Consider the following 27087-nt stretch of genomic DNA (forward strand, 5'->3'; position numbering starts at 1 on the left):
ACATTTCTTTATTCACATCACACCTTTAAACATGTAATTGTTTTTAAGTCATTCCAGATCACTTGCCCTATATACTCATTCAGGTAACACTTACTTTTTCTACTAAAATACGTCTTTGTTGGTTGTCATGGGATCTCCTCCTCCATCACGTATCTCTGTTTGAGCTGGTTAGCCTTGGGGAAGTACAGGAGAATGTAGATATGTGCTTTTATTGCTCTCTAATCAGTGCACGTGTCAGAGTACAGGTGGATAGTTTTATAGCCGGTTTGAGAGCGGTGGCACGCCGCTGAACAGTGTCCCGTCTGTACCCGGAAATACCGAGCAGTTACGTAGCTCGACCCGCGAGCCCGCGTTCTCACGTCCCAGTCTTTCTGCGGTGCCAATCGCTGCGTGGTACGCTGCTGGGAGCTTGGAGCGCATCTACCCCAAGTGGCCAAGGCCGGGCGTTGTTTCTGAAGCTCACTTCCCGGTCTTGTTGGAAGACATTGCTCTCTAATGCCAGTGCGGTTGGCTCCAATTCAGCCACCTGTTTCAATGCAAATCAGTTGTGCCAATGTACCAAAATACAAAGTCAATTTTCCCCACAAAAATATTCAGTTGCAAAAAGGTGTGCCTATTTTTTGTTATTGTATCATTTGGACAATATCTGAAAATCCTGTGGACCGATCAGGGACACTTGACATCAGTGCCGCGCTCAGTGGACGAGCGGGACCCCCATTTAAGGGTCCACCATTTTAGCTACTGCCTACTGCGCAGTCAGTCCCAGTTTGTACAAAACGACGGCACAAAAACTGCATTTCAAAACGCTTTTCGCTCGCCCGTGGGAATGCGTTGGGTGACGTCACCGTTACTTCATCCACATTTTTCATACAGATCTACCTCCCAGTGCGGGCTCGAGATTTGTGCACACTCTTGGCACATTTGTTGTAGATTTTTTTTTTACTCCGCTCCCCCGTTGTCGGTTGTTCTCGTCTGACCTGTCCCAGACGCTTCGCGAGTTTGGACTGGGTCTGGGATGGTTTCAGTCAGACGATGCTAGATTTGCGCGTGACCAGGCTAAACAAACGATAAGATCTCCACATCCTTTGACCTGCTGGCTACCCACCGCTGTCCCTATCCCGTTCAGACGTTCACATTCATGTTAATGTGTCACTTGGGAATTGTAACTGTGTTCTTTTAATGTTAATATTTAAATTTGAATATATGCCGTGTTTGAAATATACACACTATCTGGTCTGGTTTAGTGCCCTAGCAGTCATGGACTATTTACCGTTTCTAAACGGATGTAGATAATGATTGTGGTTAACAGAAAAGAACTGAAAGGTACAACTGAATAGTTGTGCAGCCTTGTCAGTATTCTCGGCCATGGCGCAAATCACCATCAACAACACTAATTTTCTGGTATGATTCGTTTCTTTGATCGCTTTCCTCTACGCCAGGAAGGGCCACTGCGAGCGAAGGCCATGCCTTCAGTCTCAGAAGTGAGAAAGAATCACGCGGTCTTATTCCCAACTTTGACGCGCAGAACCTGTGGCGCCAAGAGTGTTTTTTATTTTTTTTATTTTATTTATTTTTATTTTTAATAATTAAAAATCTGCACTATAAGGCAGAATGAATTGTACATTGTGTATTTGAAAACCCAGATTCGTGTGACATCCATTTGAGGTGGCATTTAAATTCTGCAGCTTTTTTAAATAAAAAAAATCGGTTGTTAATGTAAACGTTGTAACTATGTTATTGTCATTTTGCTTGAAATTATGCTTCTTTATTTTAATAGCTACCCTTGAGGCACAAGCTTGGACCATCAAAAATAGAGCACCTGCTTCCCTATTCAGCTCCAGCACCCTTTGTTGCCAGGCTGAAGTAATCGTTGATTGACTTCATCATTATTACTGCAGTTAACTAACGCTGGGTCACTGTAAATTTTACACACATTGTCAAACTGTATTTTATGAATCATCTCAGGTAAAGTAGCAATGGCCAGGGACACCAGTAGAGCAACGCTGGACTGGAACGGCCCCAACATGGAAAAAAGCCAGAACATTATAAATATCACCAATATATTTTAAAGGGGCCCAGAATCCCTGGCAGCAACATTGGCATGAGCCACCAACACCATGATCAGGAAGTGTCTGGGCCTTCTCTCTGAGCAATGCTATTGCAGGCTTCGGTTGTTAATGTTATACACTTTGGACATGAACCCAGATGTCCTAACCTGGTCAGTATTGTGTTCTTGGTCACCTTTTTAGGGCTATAAGTTTCTCCCGACCACGTGACCTGGGAGACATTTTGACCCGAATTTCAGACCTTAACCCAGGGGGTTCTCAACCCAGCTCCTGGAGATCCGCAGGATTTGCTGGTTTTTTGTTTCCACCTCACAAATCAGCGACTGATAACCTGCTTTCACTGATATATACTCCCGAGCTGCATCACAATGAAAACCAGACCCTATGGCCCTCCAGAGAACCTCTCATTCTGTAGAATGGTATTGTCATCATCATCTCAGTATAACTGTTTGCACGTGTTTTCCGTCATGAAAACTAATAATTTTGCAGAAACGTCAAAAATGTCAAAAAAAAAGTTTTGGAACTTTTTCCCGAAGTACTGGAGGAGGAATGCTGGCCACTCCTGGCCCCTATTATTTATATATATCATTTCTTTATTTTTCAATCGTATGGAAAAGAGCATTTATCAGCACTTCAGCCTGCATACGTTAAGCTCTAGAGAGCCATTTCCCTGCCTTAAAATTCCAGATGCAAATCTCCTTTCCGTTGAGCTCAAGAGAGCCGAACGGCATCCTGCCACTTTAGCGCTGGTCCAGAAATGTGTCTCCAGTCTTCACCATATGAAGTCGAGTTTCCCGTGGCTCGACTCGTCCGTGGCGGCGCCGTACAGCCTGCTGATGTCCTTCGCCGTGCTGTTGACGTAGTCCGGTATGTAGCTGGAGCCGGGCACCAGGTACTTGGCCCGCAGGCCGCCGTAGATGGGCCCCACGCCTTGCCCGGCGCCCGCGTTGGCGGCCCTGCGGACGGGCGCGGTGTTGCGCTTGCTGGCCTCCGCCACGCGGATGATGCCGTCGGCGTAGCGGCGGAACTGCGCGTCCTCGTGCGCCAGCAGCTCCTGGTTGCGCGCGTCCAGGTCCATCTCCGCCCGCCGCCGCAGCGCCTCCTGCTGGCGCTTCTGCGCCATCTGCTGGCGGAGCGCGGCGTCCATGTCCGCGCGGGCGTCTCGCTGCGCCCGCGCCGCCCGCCGCTCCCCCGCCCAGTGGGCCCGGTCCGCCGCCCGGTGGAAGCCCAGCTCGTCCAGGCCGCTCCGCTTCTCCTCGTCCTGCCGCAGCTGCCGCTCCCGCCGCTTGTACTCCCGCTGGGCGCCGATGGCGGCCGCCATGTCCAGGCCCGTGCGCTGCTTGCGGCCGCGCTCCTGGCTGGCCCGCGCCTCCCGGCTGGCCAGCGCCTTGGCGGTGGCGCGGGCCTCGGCCTCCTCGTACTGGCGGGCGCGGTCGCCCTCCTGCGCCGCCAGCATGTCCGACGCAACCTGGCTCCGCCGCTGCCGCCGCCGCAGCCTGGCGGCCATCTTCTCCTCGTTGGCCCGGTCCCACTCGTCCTTCTCGCGCGCGCACCGCTGCCGCCACTCCTCGGCCAGCGCCTCCCGCCGGTTCTCCTTGTCGCGCTCGCCGCGGCTCGTCGCCACCTGCGCCGCGTAGGTGCCGCGCACGCGCAGCTGCTCCGCCCGCTGCCGCTGCCGCAGCTCGCGCTGCTCCTGCTCGTGCTGCTCGCGCAGCGCCTCGCGCTCCCGCATCTCCCGCTGCTTGGCCAGCGACGACTGCTGCCGGCCCTTCGCCATCTCCCGCATCTGCTGCCGCAGGTCCTCCGCGTACGCCCGCTTGTTCGCCTCGCGCTGCCTGGCCCGCTGCCGGTCCTGCTCCAGCGCCTCCATCTCCCCACGCCTGATCTCCGCCATGAACCTGCGCGTCTCCTCGTTGGTGTTGTCGTCGATCCTGCGGTTCCGCTCCATCTGCAGCCTCCGGTCGTTCAGGGTCTCCATCAGCAGGAGCTCCCTGTGGAACTGCTTCACCCGGTCGCTCTGGTAGAACTGCTGCCGGGTGGCATTTTCGATTGCCAGCTTCCTGTATTCTCCGAGCTCTTTGGGGCCATTCCTCCCGTTTAAGGAAAGCAAAGGAGAAGTTGCTTCCATCTTGGACCTGGTTCAGGCCTCATACCCTTGGTATCTTGCCGGTAGAGATTTATAAGAAAATGCGTGGAATACCTACTGTTGCGTCACGCATGCATCGGCCAATAGAATTTGTTGACAACAGTTGCACCGCTTTGAGCGTTCTACAGTGACGTCAGGAAATCAAGCGAACTGCACTTGGCTAAATAGTGAGCTGTGGATGAATTTTCTGTTTAACGGTATCAGTTCCCCAGGATGGAATTGTATTCTACACTATATTCATCAACGGCATTCATATATTTTTCTGATATATATTGGAGATTATTTTCTATATTTGTTACTAAACATTGTCTAACCTGTTGCCGAATAATATATTGAATTCAACGAGCTGAGCAAGTTACGGCAAGACGATACTTGAATGTTAATACTGTCGTTATCAAAATAACAAATTCAGTAAAATCACATTAAGGATGTTGTTTGAGCAACACTGATAATATTGCTAGAACCCGTTATTTATTTCTACGGCACGAATTGCATTATGTAGAGGTAACGAGATACCGTAGATTAAATCTTTTTTAAGTGTACAGCTAAGCTGTATATAGCCTTTATGGAACATCTTTTTATGTTTTTAATATTCTGAATCAAGTCCGCGCATTCAGCCAGCGTTTACAACGTATACATTAGAACGTTCTGTGTTACAAATTAACCAGAGATTCTTTAACGTCCTTCGGTGGACTGGGCACTAACACCTGGAAGTGTTCGACAGCACGTACTGCAAGATAGCACGAGGATCGTGACACGGTCGAGTATCTAATAAAATAAACTATCGAATTTATTCATCATCTTCCAGGACGAGTCCACATGGATTTCTGCATAACGTCGACATACTTTTAATGACGAAATTTCATAAAAATAGAAACAAATCGTTCCTGTTCCTGATTGGTGCTCGATAGCGCAAGCGATCCGCAGTGCATCCTTCCCAATTGCTGAGCACTACTGTAAAGCCAGTATTCGTTACAAATATGTAAGCCTGTGCATTATTGTTGAAATGCCAACGGTTATTAACAAAAAAATCTGTTTTCCTTTGTAATTCGTTAATGTTCATTTCAGTTCATTGGTGGAAAAATTTTAATAATTTGGATTAGAATTTGGTTCAATTTGCAACTGGTAATAATTTTCCTTGTGATTAAATAGCTCATAACTTACTGAGGGGCTAGTGACAGTAGCGTTACCGTGGTAATGCTGGCTGACTCACCCCGGGGGGAGAGGGGTTACTGTGTGTCAGAGAGACTGGTACAGTCTTAGCCATGGCAACCAGAGCAGAAAACAGAAATGACAAGTGACTGTTGGAAGGGAAGAGAAACTGCATGTGTGTGTGTGTATGTTTGACTAGAGAAACTATGTGTTGGTGACCTCCTGTGCTGACTACAGTGTGAGCGCTGACCAATCGTGTTGCGGGAACAGTGTGGGAGTGGTGTGGCAGCCGGCGACCTTGCGTCTGCCCCCCCCCCCCCCCCCCCCCCCCAGAATATAGAGATGTCCTGTAATGCCACTAAGAGGGGAAACGAATGTGACTGGGGGCAGCGCATGCACACACACACACACATACAATAACAATCCACTGCACACATGCAGTCACACATCTCTCTCCTGCACACAGAGATGTTTAAGTGTGCGTGTGTTTGTGTGCACATGCCCCCCCAGTCCATTGGTGTCCCCTCTTTAGTGACATTACCGGACATCTCCGTATTCTGGGGGGGGGCAGACGCAAGGTCACTGGCTGCCACACCACTCCCACGCTGTTCCCGCACCACGATTGGCCAGGCAGCGCTCGCACTGTAGTCAGTACGGGGGGGTCAGTTTCTGATGAAAACAAACAGCTACCGATGCCAGTCATCGTGACGGGCCAGAACGCAAGTCCTCCAGCTACCCAGCGAAGGGGGCAGGTGAGGACTGCCTCTCTGTGATAGGGGGGAACGCTGTTGATGCCCCATTCCCCAAATGTATTCAGAGCACAAACAGAGAGCAAAACCAAAGGAGCTGGCCCAGTTCTGGTCTGCAGGGATTCTAATGTAACAACAGGACAAGGATTTGTTGGTTTAGCCTAATTTTGGGTGGAGTACTAGCACTGGTATACCGCCAGTCTAATTTAAATTAGCCTGCGTTATTTGGTTAGTAAGCATCAAAGAGCTCTTTCAATGTTCCCCATGAGAAAAATAGTATGCTGAAGTATACTATTTAATACTCCGGAGTACTTGAAGTATGATTAAAGTTCATAGAATTATGCTGCAAGTAAGCTTTAGGTATACTATCTATACCTAAACTATATCTATACAGTTTTTAGGCTATTTATTTATTTATTTATTTATTTTGTTCCAGGGGTTTGGTCTTTAGTGGCGTTTTTAGATATGTTGGTGTCTTGTAGCCCCTCTCCTCATTACCTCTCTCATCCACGCATTTTTCAAAATGTCAATTCAGTTCAGTTTACTTATTTCATTTAAAAAAAATAAAGTTCATTTTCACGCGCCGTGCTCGTGTCCAATAGCCCCGACAGGTCGCGCAACGTCTGGAATCGATTCCAATACGAAAGTTCTGTGGCGAAATAGCGATGATGTTGTTGATTGGCTCGTCTGTGAACCTTAACGATCAGCACGGGCATAATCTGTCGCATTTTCGCGAACAGACAGGGGGACCATTAGCTCGGGGACGGCACTCACGCGCAAAGCGCGGCTGACTCTTAAGTGCTGTCCGAACATCTGGCTCAGGGATGATTAGTATTTTTCTCACCTCATTTACCCTTTATTTCACATGCAGTTCAAACAACGCTGCTTGTTCGACTCGTTCACTTCGTTGAGGCCCACTTTACAAATCATTTACCCGATGACCCATCACGTCCTTGTCAATAGATGACATCCCACTCTGAGACACGTGAGAAAAAACATGTAAAAACAGTGACACAAATGATTTCCCATTTTTAACAAAAAAACAACATCCTGCCAATTTCTGCAACGGGACGATTACTGCCTATTAGTACAAGTATGTCTTAAACGATACGAGCGCATGCTAGATTGCGAACTCAGGTGTCTAACGAAGCAGTTTATTTTTCACTTGTGCTTGAATACATTAAACTCCCGTCGATGTCTCAGACAGCAGAGCGTGGGAAATAACTAGAAGCAAGTTTATCTGCATGCTTTGAGCGACCGAAATAGCTTCCTGCAAATGCCACATGCTATCCAGTACTCTGTCGTTCTGCCCTGTTCAATATACGTTCGTTGCATTGGTGATATTTTCCCCCCACGTTGAATAACGTAGCTCAAGTACACCACCTTGTGGACACATGTATCCACACACAACTTTAGAACGAATACTTGCGGTTACTTTTTCAAATGCTACTTTACATTGCATTTTATTTACAATGCATTCTGCCTTTCTGAAATGTAGTTCACCCATTCTTAGGATATTGATGTGTGTCTTCAACCACATTACATCGCTGGTTCTTAAGTTTTTTTTTAATCTAAACTTTTTTTAAAATATATTAATTTGGCACCCAGCGTGTGGCGGCATACATCCAGTTCCCATCTTAATTTGGCATGTTTAATCTCCAGCTGCAGTTTCTCACACCACAGACTACAGCCAAGCTTGCACAGAGCAGAGGCGGAGGAAGATCATTAATATGTGGCGGTGACACGCAGTCCACAGGCCGTGGGGTCCCCTAACCCAGCGAGCCATCCCACAGCCCCATACTCAACCTTTTATAACAGAAAGCAAGTCGCACATGAAAGATATTCCCGATTTCGGGCGAATGCAGGAATGGGCGAAAGGGGAAAACACTCTGCAGGGACATGAGCCCACACAGGTCCCAGTCTGAACCGATGGCTGGAACTCAAATCTGAGGGTCTGACTTTGAGTTGGTCAGAGATTCCCACTTAGCATAAATTTAACAGCACACAGCGGGACACAAACAGCAGACAGATTCTGGAAAGTACAAACATTTATTTCTGACCTTTTAGGGAAAAAAAAAACCAAAAACAAAAAAATTAACATACATAACTTGGGTCATAGCATGTAAGGCCACATCAAAGATCGCACTTGGTTTACAAACCAATGTGCTTTTTTTTTTTTGGATGGGCGGGGTGGGGTGGTGAGTAACCTTCAAATCAACAGAACAAAAAGCAAAACCCATTCAATCGAGCTTTGATCTGGAATACACACACAAAAAAATACCCCCCAACATCTGGAATGGTGGTTCCCCAATGACAATCTGAACAAAGACAGCACGATTCATTTCACGCATAACGTGAACATCCTGAAGTTGTCTGCAAGTGCTGGGTCGGTGCTGAAATGTTTCTAGCTGGGCTTGGCTGCAGTAATGGCACCTTGGTCTCCATTTCAGGCCAGTACAGGAAGCAGCAGAGCCCGCTGTGGTCTCCCCCCCCTCTCTCTTGCCCCCCCCCCCCTCTTCTCTGATGTCGCTGTCCACACGCTCATCTTTATCCCATCAGGTAGCCCCTGCAGACCAGAGAAAGAGTCATCAGGATTATACAGGTACAGCAACGCATTGAAACAAAAAATTCAACGCTCCTGTGAAAAGGCTTTTTATCTGATTTTAACGCATGTGGAAGACTTGGTCTGAGCCTTCATCAGGACACGCCCCTCCTCTGACGTGCCTAAGTATAAACAGACACATATTTCTATACATTTTTTACTCTACTCACTACTTGTTCAATGAAACTTGTTTGCTAAAACCACTTCAACTGTTAATATGCTACAACTGGCTTACTCATGTTACGTTGCAACAGTTGTTCAGGATTTGTAGTTGTATTAGCCCAATAAAATGTTCTGCAAAAATCGTAATACACGTGTTTAGGGAATTATGAAATGCATTTTTTCCGTGGGATTCTAACTTTTTGGAGTTCCCAGATTCATAGTTCCACTTTTATTATATCCTACAGGACAGTAGATCTCCAGGCCTAGGGTTGGGCAGCCCTGGCCTACAGGACGGTAGATCTCCAGGAAGAGGGTTGGGCAGCCCTGGCCTACAGGACAGTAGACCTCCAGGAACAGGGCTGGGCAGCCCTGCTCTAGCTGTTAAGTGAGGTGCGCTTTGTTAGGGCTGGAGTGAGAACCTACAGGACAGTAGATCTCCAGGCCCAGGGTTGGGCAGGCCTGGTCTACAGGACAGTAGATCTCCAGGAGCAGGGTTGGGCAGCCCTGGCCTACAGGACAGTAGATCTCCAGGCCCAGGGCTGGGCAGCCCTGGCCTACAGGACAGTAGATCTCCAGGAGCAGGATTGGGCAGCCCTGGCCTACAGGACAGTAGATCTTCAGGAGCAAGGTTGGGCAGCCCTGGCCTACAGGACAGTAGATCTCCAGGGCTAGGTTTGGGCAGCCCTGCTCTAGCTGTTAAGTGAGGTGCGCTTTGTTAGGGCTGGAGTGAGAACCTACAGGACAGTAGATTTCCAGGCCCAGGGTTGGGCAGCCCTGCTGTACTGGTCAGTAATAATACGGGTCTTACGGCCCCCGCACTGTTGGAATGGCGCACTAACGGCGCTCTCCGCGGGGGGGGGGGGGGGGGCGGGACTTACGGCAGCTTCATCCTCATGAAGACGCGGGCCATGAAGAAGCTGAGCAGCACGCTGACGAAGCCGATGAAGAGGAGCAGGAAGCGGTTCAGCTTGGGGATGTTGGGCGCGTTGGAGCGGTCCAGGATTATGAAGCCCAGCCCACCCATCGTGAACAGGAAGCTGGAGGCCAGACCCTCCATGATGTACTGCCCGTTCACCCTGAGGGAAGGTCACGTCTGTTTAATACGTTTACATTTTTTTTTCACAACTTTCAATATACTGTTTGTGGCTTATGAGACGCCATTGCATTGGGTGAATTTGTCATGCCCACGTTTCTCATATTGAACTTTCGTAGTGCGTGCACGTTCCCAAAATGAGAGCTTTGGAGATGAAATGAAGGCACAGGTTAGGGTAGGGCACAAACGCACGCAAGTTCAGTCTTTACTCTGCAATTCGCGCAGCGGACTGAGGGGTGAGGTGACAGTGGTGCTACTCTGACACGTAAAGACAGGTGCTGTCGTCATCAAACCTGAGCATCCTATTTACATCCTGCATGCATGCAAGTGTGTCCCTTTGGGTCAAACACAAATCAAACGCTGGCACTAATCTACATTAATTCACTGGCTGGCTTAATTTCGTTAGTGCTAAATGCTGTCAACTATTTTAAATGATTAATTCTGACTTTGGGAGACCAAAGTCAAATGATTCCATCTGTGAACAATGGACGGCCAAGCAAGATCACCTGGCTATGGCTCGTGCTTACCTATAGGCCAAAAAGGCTACAGGCCTTTGGTGACCATGTTCATCGGTCATTGATCCGACACTGGGCGGTTCGACAATGACGTCATAGATGATCCCTGCAAGAAACACGTACAGTAACAATGAGCCAAAGACACAAACACACACTAAAGACACTATCACAGTAACAGCTACACAGTACAGGTGACTGCATTCTGCAGGATCTCCGTAGAGCACATAAGAAGGCTATCGCACTCCAGTCAGAAGTAAGCTAAATAAAAACATGTTTTTCGGTGTAACTTGCCAAATGTCAATTTGGAATGAAGGCTTGTAACATACTTATCTAGCTAACAAGCTAGGAAGTATGACGTTACTCATATCCTCATCTTGACAACTCCGCAATACGAATTTCTTTGACAATCTTAACAGTAATATGCAACAAGATAAGGTTAGACCCTGCAACTAGGTTGGGTAAAGGTTTCTTCTCCTTCATTCTCAGAGGCAACTGACGTGCAATTTATGGAAGAAGCTTAAAACGTGCACAAAGTGACAAGGAATTAACTAGCAGAGAGCAAGCTAACAGGCTACCTTACCTCCAGTGATGAGAAAGTACGACACTATAACCAGAGCATAAACCGTCATTGCCGACGGCATGTGGAGCCAGGACGGCTTCTTGAGTTTTATGTTTGGACATTCTAGCACAGCAAATGGAAGCCCGTAAAGAGTTTCCATTTTTTAAATGCAGCCAAATATTTAGCGTGCTGTACAGTGCAAAAGAAATTTCCTTTCTCGCTCTCCTCAAAGCACTTCCTATAGAACGTCGACGTGTCCAGGAAATACAAAGGTACTGGTTGGCGCAACAACTAACAAAAAACAAAAAATATAAAATTATAATAATTTGAGCGTTAAACTTGTGTGCCGATTAAAGTTCATATGTAAATATATCGCTTATTTTGTTTTCAATATATTCTTTATATCTTTTGGTTTATATATGTTAAATACTGCTTTATGTAACAGCTACAACCCGTCATATATGACGTGTCACGAATACGCCGCCATTATGGTTCTTAATGGTGTCGCTGTTTCCCGCTGTTTCAATCTTCGAACTGTCGCCATTACGGCTCTTAACGGTGCTGCTGTTTCGTGCAGTTCCAATCTTCGACATGGGTAGTAATCTAAAGTTAACCAGTAGGTGGTTTGTAGCCGATGATGTCTGACTGTATGAAGTTCTACTAATCTCCGATAATAATCTTCAATGCATTGTTTACATTATGATTTATATACAATATTCTCAGTGATGGTATTCCAATATCGTCATTAAAAGATCGTGATTTTTAGGTAATATTATAAATTCTACAGGGCAGTGAAAATAGTTAAAATTCAGTTGCAATTTTAGCGACTAATTCAGCTGTGCCATGGAGTGTGACAGCTTATATCAAGGAATATTGCTGCAAGTAATGTTCAGGATGAATACTGATAGTAAAACAAAATACAACACGTTATTTTTCATATTTTAAATAGCCTACTATATTTGCTATAGGCTTACACTAGGCCTATATATTTATAAATATGTACAATATATTTATAAATTATTACTGGTAATATAAAATTACCGGAGAGACTATGTATAAAACAGCTGTAATTCCTACGCTTATCATCCGATGGATGTAAGTATCCTCAAACCAAAGCCGACCCTCTGCAATAACCTCGCGATGCATTGTTTTAGCCTATTTTATTTTAAATCCCACGTGCTACAAACATAGTGCGAGCCACGGCCCTGATATTTTCTAACGGCACATTCCACAGACTGGGGGCCTGCAGAGTCTGAGAATAAACAGTGCAACAAACCTTTCCCCAGTTTTCCTACACCAAAACCAGCTTCACATCAACCTGACAAAGATGGTTATCTGCCCATTGTTCACGCGCCACCTCATCGGAGCCGCCTCTGATTTGCCCTTTGTCTTCACGTGAAAGAAGAGGCTTATCTGACAACCTGAAAATCTGTCCAGGTCAGCAGGGCGTCAGCAGCAACTGCACCTGCTCTCGGGGGTCTCTTGCAATGCAGCCGGGCACGTCTTAAAAAAAAAAAAGATTCTGAAAGAAAGTGCGCGGCAGCGCAAGTAAACCGAGATCAGAGCAATCGGCGGTATCCTCTTTGTCCTGGTCAAGCGACGGCATTTTACTCTAAACAATGGCGGGATGGATTGTGGCAATTTAAGCTTCTACAGTAGGCTATAAAGAGCATTTCAGTACTCCAATCAGGAAAAAAACATGAATGCACAAATGATTCTCTCAGGGAACTTATGTTCAAAATCACTTATGTTCAAAATCAGCAATCAATGCCTAAGAAAGTTCTACATATTTTTTGGCAGGCCAGTTTTGATCTAACATGGTTAAAAACATCCAGAATAAAAACGCAACTTTTGCAAATCACTGTAACAACAGTAGTGCATATGCATGTTAGAGCTGTGTGACGTGAACTTGACAGGAGCTCTGCTCACCTTTAGTGCACAGCAGGTAACTGTCCGTTTAAACATGACATTACATGTACAAATCAGGGCAACTTTGACCAAAATAATACTTAATGAAACCTATTATGCACAGTGTCTGCTCCCATGTTCATGAACTGAGCAAGAAAACTGCAGTGATTTGTGTGTGTGTGCGTGTGTGCATATGAGTGTGTGTATGTGCATGTGTGTGTGTGTGTAGGTGAGAGTGTGCATATGAGTGTGTGTGCTTGTATGTGTGTGAACTCAATGCGGAGCTGAATCATTAAAGCGCACACAAGGCTTTTACAATCAATGAAAGGTTGTGATGTTGTGATGTGGACGCAAGCAGAGATGCATTCACAACCAGAGCACCTTACAGGTCGGCGGCTGTTTCTAAAGTACCTCCAGCTCATCGGTGCATTAAATGGCCATCGCCTCGCAGGCTTGCCGTGGGTGCTCTTGGACAAAGCTGTCCGACGTCGGCCCATTTTATTGAAGCGGGAGTCCTCGGCCGCAGGAGTGCGCATTCGAGGGGACCTTGAATCTATAATATAAAGTGTGGGAAGTGGTCTCTAGGTGGCAGTCGTGGAGAAGTGCGCCAGGCGGTGGCTGTTGTGCCGATTTGTGCAGAAGTGCCTCGTGTCTCCTCGTCTCCACGGAGAAGGGATGAGATCGGAGAGAGCTTTCTGCGGTGTGACTCACGGCCATGCTGTACAGCAAGTCTTAACCCATTGAAGAGTATGTTCTTTTTTTTTTTGGAATGTGTGCTCTCAAAATTCCGAGTCAGTGTTCTAGAACTCCGCTGCTTTCAGTTGCCAGCAGTGACTGTGACATCAGCGTTAGGACGTTCGGTTAAGAACCATCTAATCACGTTCACGTTTAGTGGGGTTAATACCGAGACGATTAGCTCTGAGTGAGCGGGGACGCATGCACGGTGACCAATCACGCGCTGGGCCCCACTGTAGGGGATGACATCACAGTGTTAGCGGACTCACGTGCGCTGTGAGCTCAGATTTACTGTTCTTAGGCCGAGCGAGCCGGCCTGAAGGGACACGTTTTGGTTTTTGGCGGCCACTCAGCAAGCTCTTCCTTTAGTGGCTGTCCTTGCTGGGGGGTGGGAGATGGGGGGGGGGGGGGGGGGGGGGTGGGAGGGGGGGTGCTGGCAGCTCCCAAGCTGCTCTCCCAGATGGCCGTCGCTTCTCTTCTGAGCGCTTTGAAGCCGAGCGTCTGGCGAACGCCAGAGCGGTATGCCACAACGTGACGCCCTGGATCACAATATTGACACAATGAGGTGGCAATTAAGAGGAGGGAGCTAGGGCCTTAATGGAGCCAATTAGCTTTAGAGCACAAATAGGGGGTGGGCGTGGGGGGGGGGGGGTGGGGGGTGAGAGAGAGCTCTTCTGACTCCTGGGGTGTCTCCCCCCCCCCCGGACTCATGCTCTCGCCTCGTGACTGAACACTTCAAACCCCCCACTTTCAACAGATGTTCAACAAACACATTTTTTTTTTCCCACTGACAAATTGTGCCTTCTTGATCGCCCACAGTCGATAGTTCCTCTCGTTCTCCCCACCTGCCGTGACAATTTGTCAGGAGTCCTGACAGTTCCAGGTATTATTTATTTTTGCCCAAAAAAAAAAAAAAAAAAACCAGAAAAACATTTGCGTCTCTCTGCGTTTGGCCCGCCCACCTCTCAAATGATTCTGGTGCCCGAGTCTCCAGGGTGCACCGGCATATCACGAGTTCTGCTTGCAAACTTTTTGCAGGAGAATGGAAAGCTTAAAATAGAAGACTCTCCGTGTCTGACGTCACATCAGAGGCATGCGACGCTGATCCAAAATAGACGCTTCTCTGAGCAGAATGATCCATCCATTAACCCCCCCCCCCCCCGACTCCCATCCACCCCCCCCCCTCCTGTGAGCAGAATGATCCATCATTTAACCTCCACCTCCCACCCCCTAGGAGCAAAACAATCCATCATTTAACCCCCCCAGCCCCCCCGTGAGCAAAACAATCCATCCTTTAACCCCCCCCCCCCAGCCCCCCCATGAGCAAAATGATCCATCCTTTAAGCCCCCCCCCCCCCCCCCCCATATTGTTAGCAGCTGCACTTACCTGTGTCAGGTCTGACCGCACAAAAACAAACCTGCTGGTGACGACCGCGCTCCACACTGGGATAACAAGGAGCAGCGGGTGATTCGGCCGACCAATCAGCACGCGGCGTTTCATTGTGAAGGGAATGAATTGGATCGCACGCAGCGTTCCTTCCCTATATACTTACTTCAATGTTATTTCAGTGAAGCGAATGCCTGCATGTTTGTACTGACCCATTTCTGTTAATCACACACGTCTAACATTGCCTTCGCGTCAGTGCTGTGCGTTGAAAGGCACGTAATTGGACATTTTTGGAAAAACAAAAGTAATATATTGGATTTAAAAAGTAGCTGAAGAAAGTATAAATATAGTGTAGACTTTCCATGAAGTGTCATACTGCAGAGTCTTCATAAGCCTTACATTATGCCTTAATTAAGCACATTCATAAACACTTACAGTATATGCATACAAACTGATATAGAGTGTCAGAGTATGTTATGCCACTCAATCAACCTGACACAACACTCCCAGAATCTGTACCAGATGGCACATGCTTTATTTACGAATGTATATCAAGTGCTATAATCTGGGCCTGTAGTACTCCTCCTTGCAGAAGGTATTGAAGAGCAATGCATTGTGGGGGCACATTTGAGAGACGTGGGGCTGTTTAGACCCTCCAAAACTTGTGGCAAAATTATTTTAAAAAGACGCCATTGCACTGAATAATTCTTCACATGATTTATTAAAAAAAAACCCACACTTGTGTTTTTAAAGAAATTAAGGGGGATGGGGGGGGGGGGTGCTAATTGTATATAAGATTAGAATGTAGGCCCAGCTCCTGCTCTCACACACCTGCCACGCCGCGTATAGATCTGCAATAAACACCGCTGCTGTTACATATATACAGTAATAACATGCTCTATTCGTGACCACCGCACCGGGAGTTCAGACTGTCAAAATAAGAGTCCTGTGGGGGGAGAGCGTGGCGTGAGAACAGTGCTGAGGGCTTTTATTTTTACCCCTGCTGGCGCGCGTCACACCTCCACCTGCGCCACACGGGCTGGCACCGCCGCGAGGAGCCTCTGCTTCTCGCCCCGGGGACTGTCGGCTGTCTCGGCCCCCCGGAGACGAGGGCTTCCGCCCGCTAGCGATGTTAGCACTCCGGTTGTGTCCTTTACCTGGGGGGTCGGGGGGTCGAGGGGTCGAGGGGTCGGGGAGGGGGGGTCACTGGTCATGTGACAAATTCATCCTGTCGTAAATGTCTGTCCCAAGAGCAATGCGACATTGGATGTATTTTTGTTATTTGTTTTTTTTGTTTGTTTTGTTTTGTTTTTTTGACAAGTCAGACCGTGTAATGAAGCACAAAGGCCTTATTCATCGATCTGACACATCTGAAGGAAGTTAGCTTGCGCATTACGTACATTCATAACCTCTCATTTAGCACAGTCTCTCATCCAGACTGACTTCTATATTAGTGCGTTATCGGGCATTTTGTATCAAGGCACTGCTGTTAACCTGCAGCTTCAGTATATATCCATGTATAACTATGTAAGAAATGCACAAGCTGTGTAAGTCACTCTGGATAAGTGTGTTTGATAAATGCCAGTAATGCATAGGCAAATTGTCAGCATTTATTTGACTATGTCAGTCCAAGAGTGATCTAATGTACTCAGAGCTAAATACACTTTATCAGAGGTCTGGATAAACAGCTGTACAGATTCAGAAATCCAGCAGAATCAAAAGTTTATTTATATAAATCAATAGCTCATGTCAGGACTTTGTGATGTGCTTTATTGACAGGAAAGTGGGGCAACTGAGGATGGTCTGCGATTGGTGCAGAAAGTAGAGTGGGCGTGGCCTCAAATCCCTCCCTGTTTTGAGGATAACAGAGAAAAATGAGGAGGAGCAATGGCGTGATTGACAGGTGAGACCCTCTTTTTAAAGCTGGCATGGTTTTCCTGGACTTACCTTTTCAGCTTCTTGGCAAATGTTCCCACTGCTAACTTTTTTTATACAATTGAAACCAACAAATTTGCATAACATCTTAATAACTTTATTTCCATATTGTGTTACATACTTCGTTAGTTTTTTTTTTACATAAAGAAATACCATTTATTTAGATTCAAGTATACAAGAGATTATATTGTTCAGTTGAGTGTGTATATTCGTACGGTTGAAAATAAATCTTACGTGAACACACAGAGAGAGAGAGAGAGAGAGAAAGAAAGAAAGAGAGGAAACTGTGACAGAGCAAGAATAATAAATGTAGTAACAAAGTCCACCAATATACTTATTTTTGCCTCTTTAGAATAAGTTGTAGTTTAAAATGGTTTTCACAATGGACCTTCCGCTAAACCGCGGCTCTGCGGGCGAGCTCGCCTGCCCGTGTTTAAGCGTAAATAAGCGACGATGAGGGCGGCGCTCCTCTCTCAGACTCCACTAACCCTAACCCTAACCCCCACCCCCGTCCACCCCCCCCCTGCACACGAGGCCGTCGCCTCATAATCACACGCCGGAATTCAGAACCCATTTGCGGCTCCCTGATAAAAAAAAACGAGCGTATGATTTAAAGTGCACACGCGTGTGCGTGATCACGGGCCGTGTTCGCTGCCTGGCGGGGCGCCGGGGCGGCGGACAGGACTGGCGGTATAGGTGGCTTCCTTGGCCGCCATCCATATGGGGGGGGGGGGGGGGCAGAACGCCGTGTGGCGTTGATGGGCGCTCATCCCACCCCCCACCCCCCCGGTCTGCAATCGCAAACTACACCCAACCCCGATAAGCGATCGCTATCTTCCCCTAAACGCCCCCCCCCCAAACCCCACCCACTTACCTGCGCAGTCTGCAATCGTAAACTACACCTAACCCCCAGTTTGCGATCGCTACCTACCCCTCCCCCCACCCCTGGTCCACGACTAGGGTGGCACAAAGGTTCGAAAGTACCACAAAGGAAGGGGGAGGTTGCAGAGGCGCCCATGTGACTGCCCCACCCTGCACCCATCGCCATGACAACTTGACAACCCCCCCCCCCACCCCTTCCCCATTGCACAGTACAAACAAGACTGAAAAAGCGTCAGTCTTCTAACAAAACATTTTTAAAGGGGCATAAGGGGCATAACATGCCTCAGTGCCAGCATGATAATGTGATGTGCTGAAGAGGGGTATTAACGGTTTTCCAAACTTTAGAACCAGTGTGATAACATACTGCACTGACGAAGGTAGTAACGGTTTACCAACCTTAGGGCAGTACACTGATTTCTGGCAGCAAGGAAACGTAAAATGCACTAAATAAATAAATAAATAAATAAATAAATAAATAAAAGCTTAGAGGATGTGTCTCCGTTGCTGGAACGATAATGAGGTATTATAATTTCCACTGAATTCAGTTCAGGCCTTCAGTATTAAAGTGCGTACGTATATAGAATATTAATATAGAATATTAAAGGTTTCTCTTATATTTTTCATCCAAGGCAGGTAGCAGTGTGAGGGACTGTTTTGTGTTCATAATACAGCTTTCTAGATGCCTTTTTTCCTTCTGTTAAAAACAAAAAATAAATAATCAAAGCAAGAGCAGAAACATGGAGAAAGGAGGATGTTTGTGTTGGTACATTCAACAGGTTTCATTTCTTTACATTTCCAATTTTTAAATATCTCATTTATATATTTCTATTTACAAAAGCAAAATAAGTCATTTAAATAAACGCAAATTAAGCACGGTGTTCACGCCCTGCTTTTCTTGGGAATGACCAAGCCCAACACATCCATTTTGTTTCTCAACTGTAATACACATAGAAAGTTATATACTTATAAGAGTAATTTACAGTTTCTGTGTGCACAAAGGTTCTGGGACACAGGTGCACTTACATGTATACTCACATCCTTTTGGGGTACAGCTTCTGATTGGAGCGGGCAGAAGATGCTAATTGCTCTCTGTTGTCTGTTTTTCTTATCCCCCCCAGAGAAGGTTGAACCCTAGATGGCCATACTGTACCCTAAAAGAATGGCTCAACGTGCACGTATTCAGAGTGACAAGAGTACAGAGTGCCCAGACGACAGCACTGATTGGTGGACTGTTAGCCAATGACCATACAGGTCCTACTGTTGCTAATGGTGCTCTGGAATCTACATTCCTGGTGGCTAAGGAGGGGATTGAGGATTATGGGAAAGACATTTGCACCCAGTGGGGGGGGGGGAGATCCTATTTGCACCCCAATATAAAATATATAGAAGACATATTGCAAAACCAGCAATGCACAACAGCCATGAAAATACTATTCCTAGTTATCAGTATGCTTCTTTTATCAAGTATATGCTTATTTATTCTGACATCAACATGTGCAGGTGTTTGTATATGCACATATGGACAACAATAGCATCTTTCATTTGAAAACAGACACACACACATCAATATAAATGGGGTTTTCTACATGTGTACCTGACATACCCAGGAGTCTATTTGTAATGGGAAAATGAGAGGCATAGCTAGGCTGAGAAATGTTGATGTGTTTGCCTGTAACCCGTCCATTCATAGTCACAGACAAAAGGGACATACAACACATCCCCTTATTACTATTATTATTATTATTATTACTGACCCTGAAATGTATACAAAAATAGCTTGATAATGACAGCGATTGATTTGATCAGTAACATTGTTTCAAATGGCAGGCGTTGTTCTGCTGCTCTGACGCGCTGAAATATTTATCAGGAACGTGTGATTCTGCGTGTGCTTGTTGCCTCTGAAACACAGCATAATACAAATGGAAGCTACACATATTTTGTTGTACCCGTGGTAACAAAATCCTAGCGCTATCTCTCTGTTTATACAGGCTCATCTCTATCATTGTTCACATCCCCCCGCTTAAATATAGACAACACTGAACGCTCTGTACAGCCTGAATGTGTGAGCAGTCTATCAGGAGAGGTGAGACGGACAGCAATAAAACTATCACGGATACGACTAATCTTAGCCACCGTCGTGGAAGCAGTGGAAAATGAAAAAACACCTAGTTGCTTCCAGTAAGCAGCGAGGGAAGCTAACTTCGGACCGTCATCAAGCGCAGAGTAAACGAAGGCATCACCCGTTACGTCAGGCGTCACCCTACCATACCCATAATTCCTTGGTGATCCCCAGAGCAGCTTTGATAATCTGTTTATCCACCGTCTAGCGTCGCCCCCGACAGAAGGGTCAAGTTTCCAGGTTCCATCTTGCCAGAGTCGCCCGCCGGTCGTTCCAAACGGACGGCCGGCTGAGCGCCAAGTAATCCGCTTACAGCCGAGCGTCCAGGGCCGCGCGTCAAAAGTGCTAAAAGTCCTGCTCTGTCTCCCGCCACGGCGATGAGTCTGTACGGGACCGACATCGTTCCTACCCAGAATCCTCCTGCTCGGGTGCACATTGGTGCGGGCAGGTCCGGTTCGCGCGGGGGGGGTAAAGGCCGTGTGGTGAAATCATCACGATGCCGGTTGTCTTGGAAAGCTACGCCGGGGCTTGTCCCTGAAAGCTCATTCGGCTGGATCCAGGCGTCAGATCCTTACAGAGTGCACCTGAGGTCTCGAAGGGCAGCTTTAGACTGTCTCTCTCTCTCTCTCTCTTTCTCTCCTCGCACGACCTCAAGGCTCCTGGATGGGGGGGAGGGGCCAGAGCCCTTGAGCTCAGTCTGTACAAGTGCTAATACCACACAGCCCATCAGTCAGCCAGGTGAAAAAATAAAAATAAAAACAACAGCCAAAAAAACAAACAATAGGCCAAGCTTAATGTGGCCATCCATCAAAAAGGCCCTGATTCCCCATCAACCCCCGAAATCCCCCCCCCCATCAAAAAGGCCCTGATTCACCATCAGCCCCCTAAATCCCCCCCACCATCAAAAAGGCCCTGATTCCCCATCAGCCCCCGAAATCCCCCCCCCCATCAAAAAGGCCCTGATTCACCATCAACCCCCAAATCCGCACCCCCCCCCCCCATCAAAAAGGCTCTGATTCCCCATCAGCCCCCTAAATCCCCCCCATCAAAAAGGCCGTGATTCACTGTCAACCCCCCAAATCCAACCCCCCCCCCCCCCCCCCCCATCAAAAAGGCCCAGATTCCCCATCAGACCCCAAAGTCCTGACATCCGTCTTGGCGCCTTGGGGTCCAAACCAAACCAGGCCTGACCTCCTGATTCTCTTCTCCCCTAAAAGCCAAGCCTCCTGCCCCCATCCTCCCTCCCTCCACCCCGCCCCACCCCACCCCGTCTCCCCGTCCCGTGCGAGGGTGTCCGGACCGCGGAGGAGGGGCGGATGCCTCAGATGGAGACGGGACACACCAGGACCTTGTCCTCCAGCATTACGGAGATGACCAGGAAGATGAAGTAGAGCAGGAACATGATCAGCCCCAGCAGCTTGCTCATCCGCCACTTGCAGGAGGCGATGGAGATGATGACGAAGATGAGCATGAGGAAGAGCAGCACGATGGCGCAGAACAGGCCGTTGCTGCTCACCGTCACCGGCTTCAGCTCGTGCGTGAGGGAGTAGAGTAACCACGGAAACGGCAAGCTGAGAGGGGAACGGGGACAGAAATAGGATTCGGTGAGATCACGTTTACCGAAAGTTCTGGAAAATGTAGAGAGAGAACACATAAATATTTTGTATGCAAATGTTGGTTTGTTAGGCCCTGTTTCTCACACACAGTTTACACAGACCCATGAGACAATTACAGGAACATTATGATGATCCTCCTGTGATACTCTAATATTTTACTGAACGTAGTTCTCTTAGCAATTGGACCATTAAACCATGGACGTGGGCAAACAAATTATTCCTGCGTTCATATATTTCAAAATGCATTTTTTTTTCAAATGAACCGATACAAAATATCATTATATTTTTCTCATTTACAATGCACTGGCAGTATATTCAATTCAATAGTATTGTATAGTGTAGTGCTTTTTTTTATAGAGAACCATCACAAAGATACTTTACAGAGAAAGAGCAAAAAATCTGACCTGAACCCCCAAACAGCAAGCACATGAGGTTAAAAAAACTCCCAGTGGGGAGAAAAACCCTCAAACAGTGGCGAGAAAGAACTCCCCGATCAGAAGAGATCTCGAGAGGAACTAGGCCCATGAGGGGGAGCCCATCCTCCGCTGGTTTACTCCATTCCTTTTGGGGGGGAGAGGGTGGAGGTGTCACACGTACCCTACTGTGATGTCAAAGATGTTGGACCCCACGGAACTGGACACGGCCATGTCCCCCAGCCCCTTCCGGGCCACGATGACGCTGGTGATCAGGTCTGGGATGGAGGTCCCGGCTGCTAATATGGTCAGTCCCATGATCTCTTCCGAAATCCCAATGGTTTCTCCTACCTGTCGAGGGGTGGGGGTGGGGGGGGGGGGGGGGGTAGTGGGGGGTTAAGAGAGTTTCTTTTAATTTATTTCTAGAAAACAGAGTTTTAAAAAAAAACACAAAAAACAACGCACCGTAGCACGGTGCAACCGTTCCTTTCCTTTCACCTGGCTGATTTTGTTTAGTTATTTCGTTTCGTTTGGCTCGAGTTCATTGGACGCTTTATGCCCGGGCCAGGCATGATTGGTTAAGTGATGCAGCGTGGCATTTAACAACCGACAGGCAGTTATACAGTCACAATCAGAGGGCCAAAGGCTCTCGTCTTAAACTAAGATGACTTTCACGGACACGTGCATTGGACAGGACCGCAGTCGATGTGGTGCTAATCGAAATCTCTGTGGGTGACCAGAGGCCCTTGCTCTCTTATGCTTATGCAATGCTACACATTCCGAAGGGACTTCTCTTTGACAGAACACCAGGGACAGCCACATTAATACAGCAGATCCTTGCCCCTGAACCGAATGCCCGTTCTCTCCTTAAAGCATTCAACGCTTCTACACGACCCTCGGCATTGTGGGAAACCTCTCAAACCTCCAGAGCCTTCTACATGACCCTCGGCATTGTGGGGAAACCTCTCAAACCTCCAGAGCCTTCTACACGACCCTCGGCATTGTGGGAAACCTCGCAAACCTCCAGAGCCTTCTACACGACCCTCGGCATTGTGGGGAAACCTCTCAAACATCCAGAGCCTTCTACACGACCCTCGGCATTGTGGGAAACCTCTCTAACCTCTGGGGGTTTCGGAAGAACGGTTACCTGATGCGCCCACCACACCATGAGGTAAGAAAACGCCGCGATCCAGGAGATGGCGCCGAGGAAAGTGACGGGGAAGAACCTTCTGGATTTCTGGAAAAACAATAGCAGAAGAATCCCGCCCCCCACCACCCCAAGGACTCTTACTGAAACTGCAAGGTTAAAAAAAAAAAAAAAGCTAACATTAACAGTAACCTTTACACAAAAACTAACCAGCGTGATGGGTTTGTTAGTGAGTTCTGATTGGCCATTTCAGTCTGAGTTCCAGACAGGAGGGAATTATCTTCTTAGAGCTGGTGTGTACATCGAAAAGCCCTCTATAAGCTTACAAATCCATGTCAGAAAAGTTTTGAGTCGAAAACACAGTACCCTCATGTTCATGGACTATCAAGAGCAGGGAAATTACTACCCACTCTGTAAAAACAACCTTTCTTCTGGACGTCTCTTGATTTGAAACTTTTCCAACAAGATTTTGCCAATTAAATGAAGGCTTTTAAAACATATCCCTCCACTAAGAAGAGCGCCTCACATCTATATTTACATTTCAGGCACCTAACAGATGTTCTTCTCCAGAGTGTCTTAAACAGCTTACGTTTTTTTTTTGTTTTTTTTTTACACGCAAGCCATTTATACTGCTGAATATTTTTAAAGCGATTCATGCTAAGTGGCGTAGCACACAGCTGCCACGAGAATCTGCAGCTGTCTCTGCGTTGTGCTCGTCAAATGCGAACGTTCAATACAAATCCCCACTTCTCTCGAGTGCACGGCATTATGGGTAAATGCCCACGAAAGCTCTTTCTAGTTCAACTGCTTCTGTGAACTCTACTGCGCATCTGACACCCACTGACATTAGCGCTTCAGCTATTTCACAGATACGCTGTCTCTTGATCAAGGACTGTTGCTAACCCTGTCTATTCATGACATTACTCCCTAAATACTGTTAATTACTATGCTACTAGTAGTACTATCACTAATGTTATTTTATGTATGTACGGCAAGTGTGTCCTGGTTCCTGGCTACATTAGCACTGTCTGTAGTTATCTATATCTAGTCTATATCAGCATCGCACCTATAATTCACATGGAGGCATGTTTGCTCCTTTGCTTTGTAACTCACTGTGGAAAAGCTAATTGCTAAACAAATGTAAAGGTAATATAAAGCAAATTTAATGACCCGAGACAAATTAATTATGAGCCCTGGATCCGTGTTCAGTTGGTGATTTGGAGACCTACTGCATAGACCTGTGCTCTGTTTCATGAATTATGACTTAAAGTTTATAATTATGCAGTGCCAGCTAGCAAATAGAAGGATTCCTGTTGACATTTGTATGGAGAATTATTCATTGGCTTAACAGACTCTGCAATCTCACGCTCCCTGTTGAACAAATATTAATTTCTGGTTCGGCCAGCTTTGTTTAATAAGTGAAATGTCACTTCCATTCAGACAATAGGACCTGCTGGAGACATCCACATGGTGGAACAATACTGAATTACTGCACCATAGCAGTGAGGGCCTGCCACAAATGATTAATGTTAAGCAGTCTGTGAAAGCAGCAGTCTGTGAAAGAGGAAGTCTGTGAAAGGCCCAGTCTGTGAAAAGGGAAGTCTGTGAAAAGGCCAGTCTGTGAAAGAAGGAGTCTGTGAAAAGGCCAGTCTGTGAAAGAGGGAATCTGTGAAAAGGCCAGTCTGTAAGAAGGTCATTCTGTGAAAGGCAAGTCTGTGAAAGACCAGTCTGTGAAAGAAGGAGTCTGTGAAAAGGCCCGTCTGTGAAAAGGGCAGTCTGTGAAAGAAGGAGTCTGTGAAAAGGCCCGTCTGTGAAAAATACATTCTGTGAAAGATAGAAACTGTGAAAAGACCAGTCTGTGAAAGAGTGTGTCTGTGAAAGGAAATTCTGTGAAGGAGGGAGTCTGTGACAGAAGAAGTCTGTGAAAGTAACAGTGTCTGTAAGAGGCAGTCTGTGAAAGGTTCAGTCTGTGAAAGAGGGAGTCTGTGAATGTGGGAGTCTGTGATAGAATAGTGTCTGTGAAAAGGCCAGTCTGTGAAAGCGTAAGTCTGTGAAAGATCGGTGCACTCACTTCTTTCCGGACGTCCGGCAGGGTGAGCCACAGGGGGAACACAATGGGCAGGATCAGAAGGTAGGTGATGCGCTTACGAGGCGTCTCTGGCCAGGCCAAGCTGAGGGGCTGGTCTTCATCCTCGTCCTCCTCACTCTGTAGACGTACACACACACACACATACACACAGACCCAGACACACACACACACACACGCACACGCACACGCACACACGCACAGACCCAAACACACACAGTCATTTCCTGGCGTGTCTTGACAGCACATTTTAAATGTGAGTTTTCCCCTCACACCAATCCCAACCCAAAAAATTAGTCATCCTGTCATCATTCTGAAAATCAAATGAGATCTGCTAAACTGAGGCAAAATTAATCCGGAGGAAAAAAAAGATGGGAAGACTGGAAACGCATATCATGGATGTCAGCGGAGAACCGGGAGACAGCCAGCGTGCTGTGTGACGGCTTTAGATGTTGTCTGGACGCGCTTTGTCATGAACACGATTAGCTCTGTCACAAAACACGCTAAGGTCAGCTGACTCACACACTACACAGAACCACCTGACACTCTGCTCTCGCCTTCCTTACGTCCTCGCTGCTTCTGGCCGTGAAATATCGGAGGGTTTCTGCTGGTATACTGCAATGCAGAGCTTCCATTGCCCATAGTAATGTATTTGGTTATGGCCCCTTAATGAAGATGCATCATATAGGAATGCTTTGGCTTTAACGATGGGGAGACAGAACTTTCAATGCAGTCTAGACAAGCTGAGCGTCTGGTGGCAGAACTTTCAATGTAGCCCATACAAGCTGAGCGTCTGGTGGCAGAACTTTCAATGCAGTCTATACAAGCTGAGCGTCTGGTGGCAGAACTTTCAATGCAGTCTATACAAGCTGAGCGTCTGGTGGCAGAACTTTCAATGCAGTCCACACAGGTGAGCGTCTGGTGGGTCGATATAATCTATGGCTGAATGTCAGCTCAGCAAATGGAGAATCTGTGGCCTCACGTGGTTCGTGCAATCCCAGAGTGCACCTCTGTCCGCGGGACACGGCGAGCACGGCTTACAGGTACGAACGCGGGAGCAATGCCTTTGCATACCTTACCAGGGTGCAGGAACACAATTAAAGAGCCAGACTGAGATTCCTCCACCCTCAAATTAGATGGCATCGGTTGCCACAGCAACAGGAAGGGGGGGGGGGGGACAGAACACCTGACACCAGTCCATAAATAGTCCCGCGTTTCACCCGACTAGCCGTGCGCTGGAAAATAGACTGGGCTGCCTCTCTGGCAGTCAATACACCAGAGTCATTTAGCCCTGCATTAATAACACGTCTCGGAGTAGGAGTGCTGATCTAGGATCAGATCGGTCAGGACACGGACAGGTAAGGACTGACCCGTGCGTCAGCGGACGCTCTCTCTCCCCGACCTCTCCTCTCCTCTCAGATCGGACCGGCGCCCCCTTCTGGCAGACCTCTCCATCTCCGCTCTGAGCCGAGAGGTAAGCTTAGCCAGCAGCCGAGAGAAAGGCTGAGGTAAAGCCAGGCCTCCGCCTCTTCCCCCCCGCCCCCCCGCCCTCCCACCCAGGAGAGAAAGGGGAAAAGAGGACGCCGGTAACCGCGTCGTCGAGGGACGCTGGTATCCAGGCAACCGCCAGAACCTCGCTCCTCTGGACCGCTGCCGGGGCGACGCCCGCATCTCCACCACCGCATCTTTGCAGGTCCGCAGACGCCCCTCCCCCCCCCCCACTCCACCCCCCCCAGTTTAAAGCCGCAGAAGGTCGTTAAAGAGTTATCATGGGAGAAATGTCAGCCGTCCTCACCCCGGCGGTAAGGAAAGGTT

The 27087-nt window shown here is 47.5% G+C and overlaps 3 protein-coding genes across 9 annotated transcripts in view; all 3 read right to left on the bottom strand.

The window, feature by feature from the left end:
• Nucleotides 1-2838: 2838 nt before the first annotated feature.
• On the bottom strand, nt 2839-5508 carry LOC118228200 (coiled-coil domain-containing protein 173-like). The gene has a single exon (XM_035419538.1). It carries the CDS (start codon nt 4192-4194, stop codon nt 2839-2841), a length of 1356 nt encoding a protein of 451 aa, XP_035275429.1. The 5' UTR covers nt 4195-5508.
• Nucleotides 5509-8146: 2638 nt separating this feature from the next.
• ostc (oligosaccharyltransferase complex subunit) lies at nt 8147-11309 on the bottom strand. The gene is made up of 4 exons (XM_035418620.1): nt 11066-11309; nt 10498-10591; nt 9756-9953; nt 8147-8679 (listed from the first exon to the last, which is right to left on the bottom strand). Exons 1-4 carry the CDS (start codon nt 11202-11204, stop codon nt 8661-8663), a joined length of 450 nt encoding a protein of 149 aa, XP_035274511.1. The 5' UTR covers nt 11205-11309; the 3' UTR covers nt 8147-8660.
• Nucleotides 11310-21270: 9961 nt separating this feature from the next.
• The window catches only part of LOC118227762 (sodium/potassium/calcium exchanger 2-like), a 59845-nt gene continuing 54028 nt past the window's right edge, over nt 21271-27087 (bottom strand). For all 7 annotated transcript variants that reach the window (XM_035418617.1, XM_035418619.1, XM_035418616.1 and 4 more), the window contains 4 exons: nt 25258-25392; nt 23187-23276; nt 22224-22390; nt 21271-21581 (listed from right to left, as the gene is read on the bottom strand). In XM_035418617.1, the coding sequence (XP_035274508.1) occupies nt 21332-21581; nt 22224-22390; nt 23187-23276; nt 25258-25392 (642 nt within the window). In that variant the 3' untranslated portion in view covers nt 21271-21331. The remainder of the gene's footprint in view (nt 21582-22223; nt 22391-23186; nt 23277-25257; nt 25393-27087) is intronic.

The sequence above is a fragment of the Anguilla anguilla genome, chromosome 5 (genome assembly GCF_013347855.1).
Source record: "Anguilla anguilla isolate fAngAng1 chromosome 5, fAngAng1.pri, whole genome shotgun sequence".
Lineage (NCBI taxonomy): Eukaryota > Metazoa > Chordata > Actinopteri > Anguilliformes > Anguillidae > Anguilla > Anguilla anguilla.

Bases quoted from the DNA above. Each gene is read 5' to 3' on its own strand.
- LOC118228200 (XM_035419538.1), bottom strand. From the start codon at position 4,194: ATGGAAGCAACTTCTCCTTTGCTTTCCTTAAACGGGAGGAATGGCCCC.
- ostc (XM_035418620.1), bottom strand. From the start codon at position 11,204: ATGGAAACTCTTTACGGGCTTCCATTTGCTGTGCTAGAATGTCCAAAC. The intron at 10,592-11,065 runs GTAAGGTAGCCT...TGTTTCTTGCAG, and splicing joins GTACTTTCTCATCACTGGAG to GGATCATCTATGACGTCATT. The intron at 9,954-10,497 runs GTAAGCACGAGC...ACCTTCCCTCAG, and splicing joins GTAGCCTTTTTGGCCTATAG to GGTGAACGGGCAGTACATCA.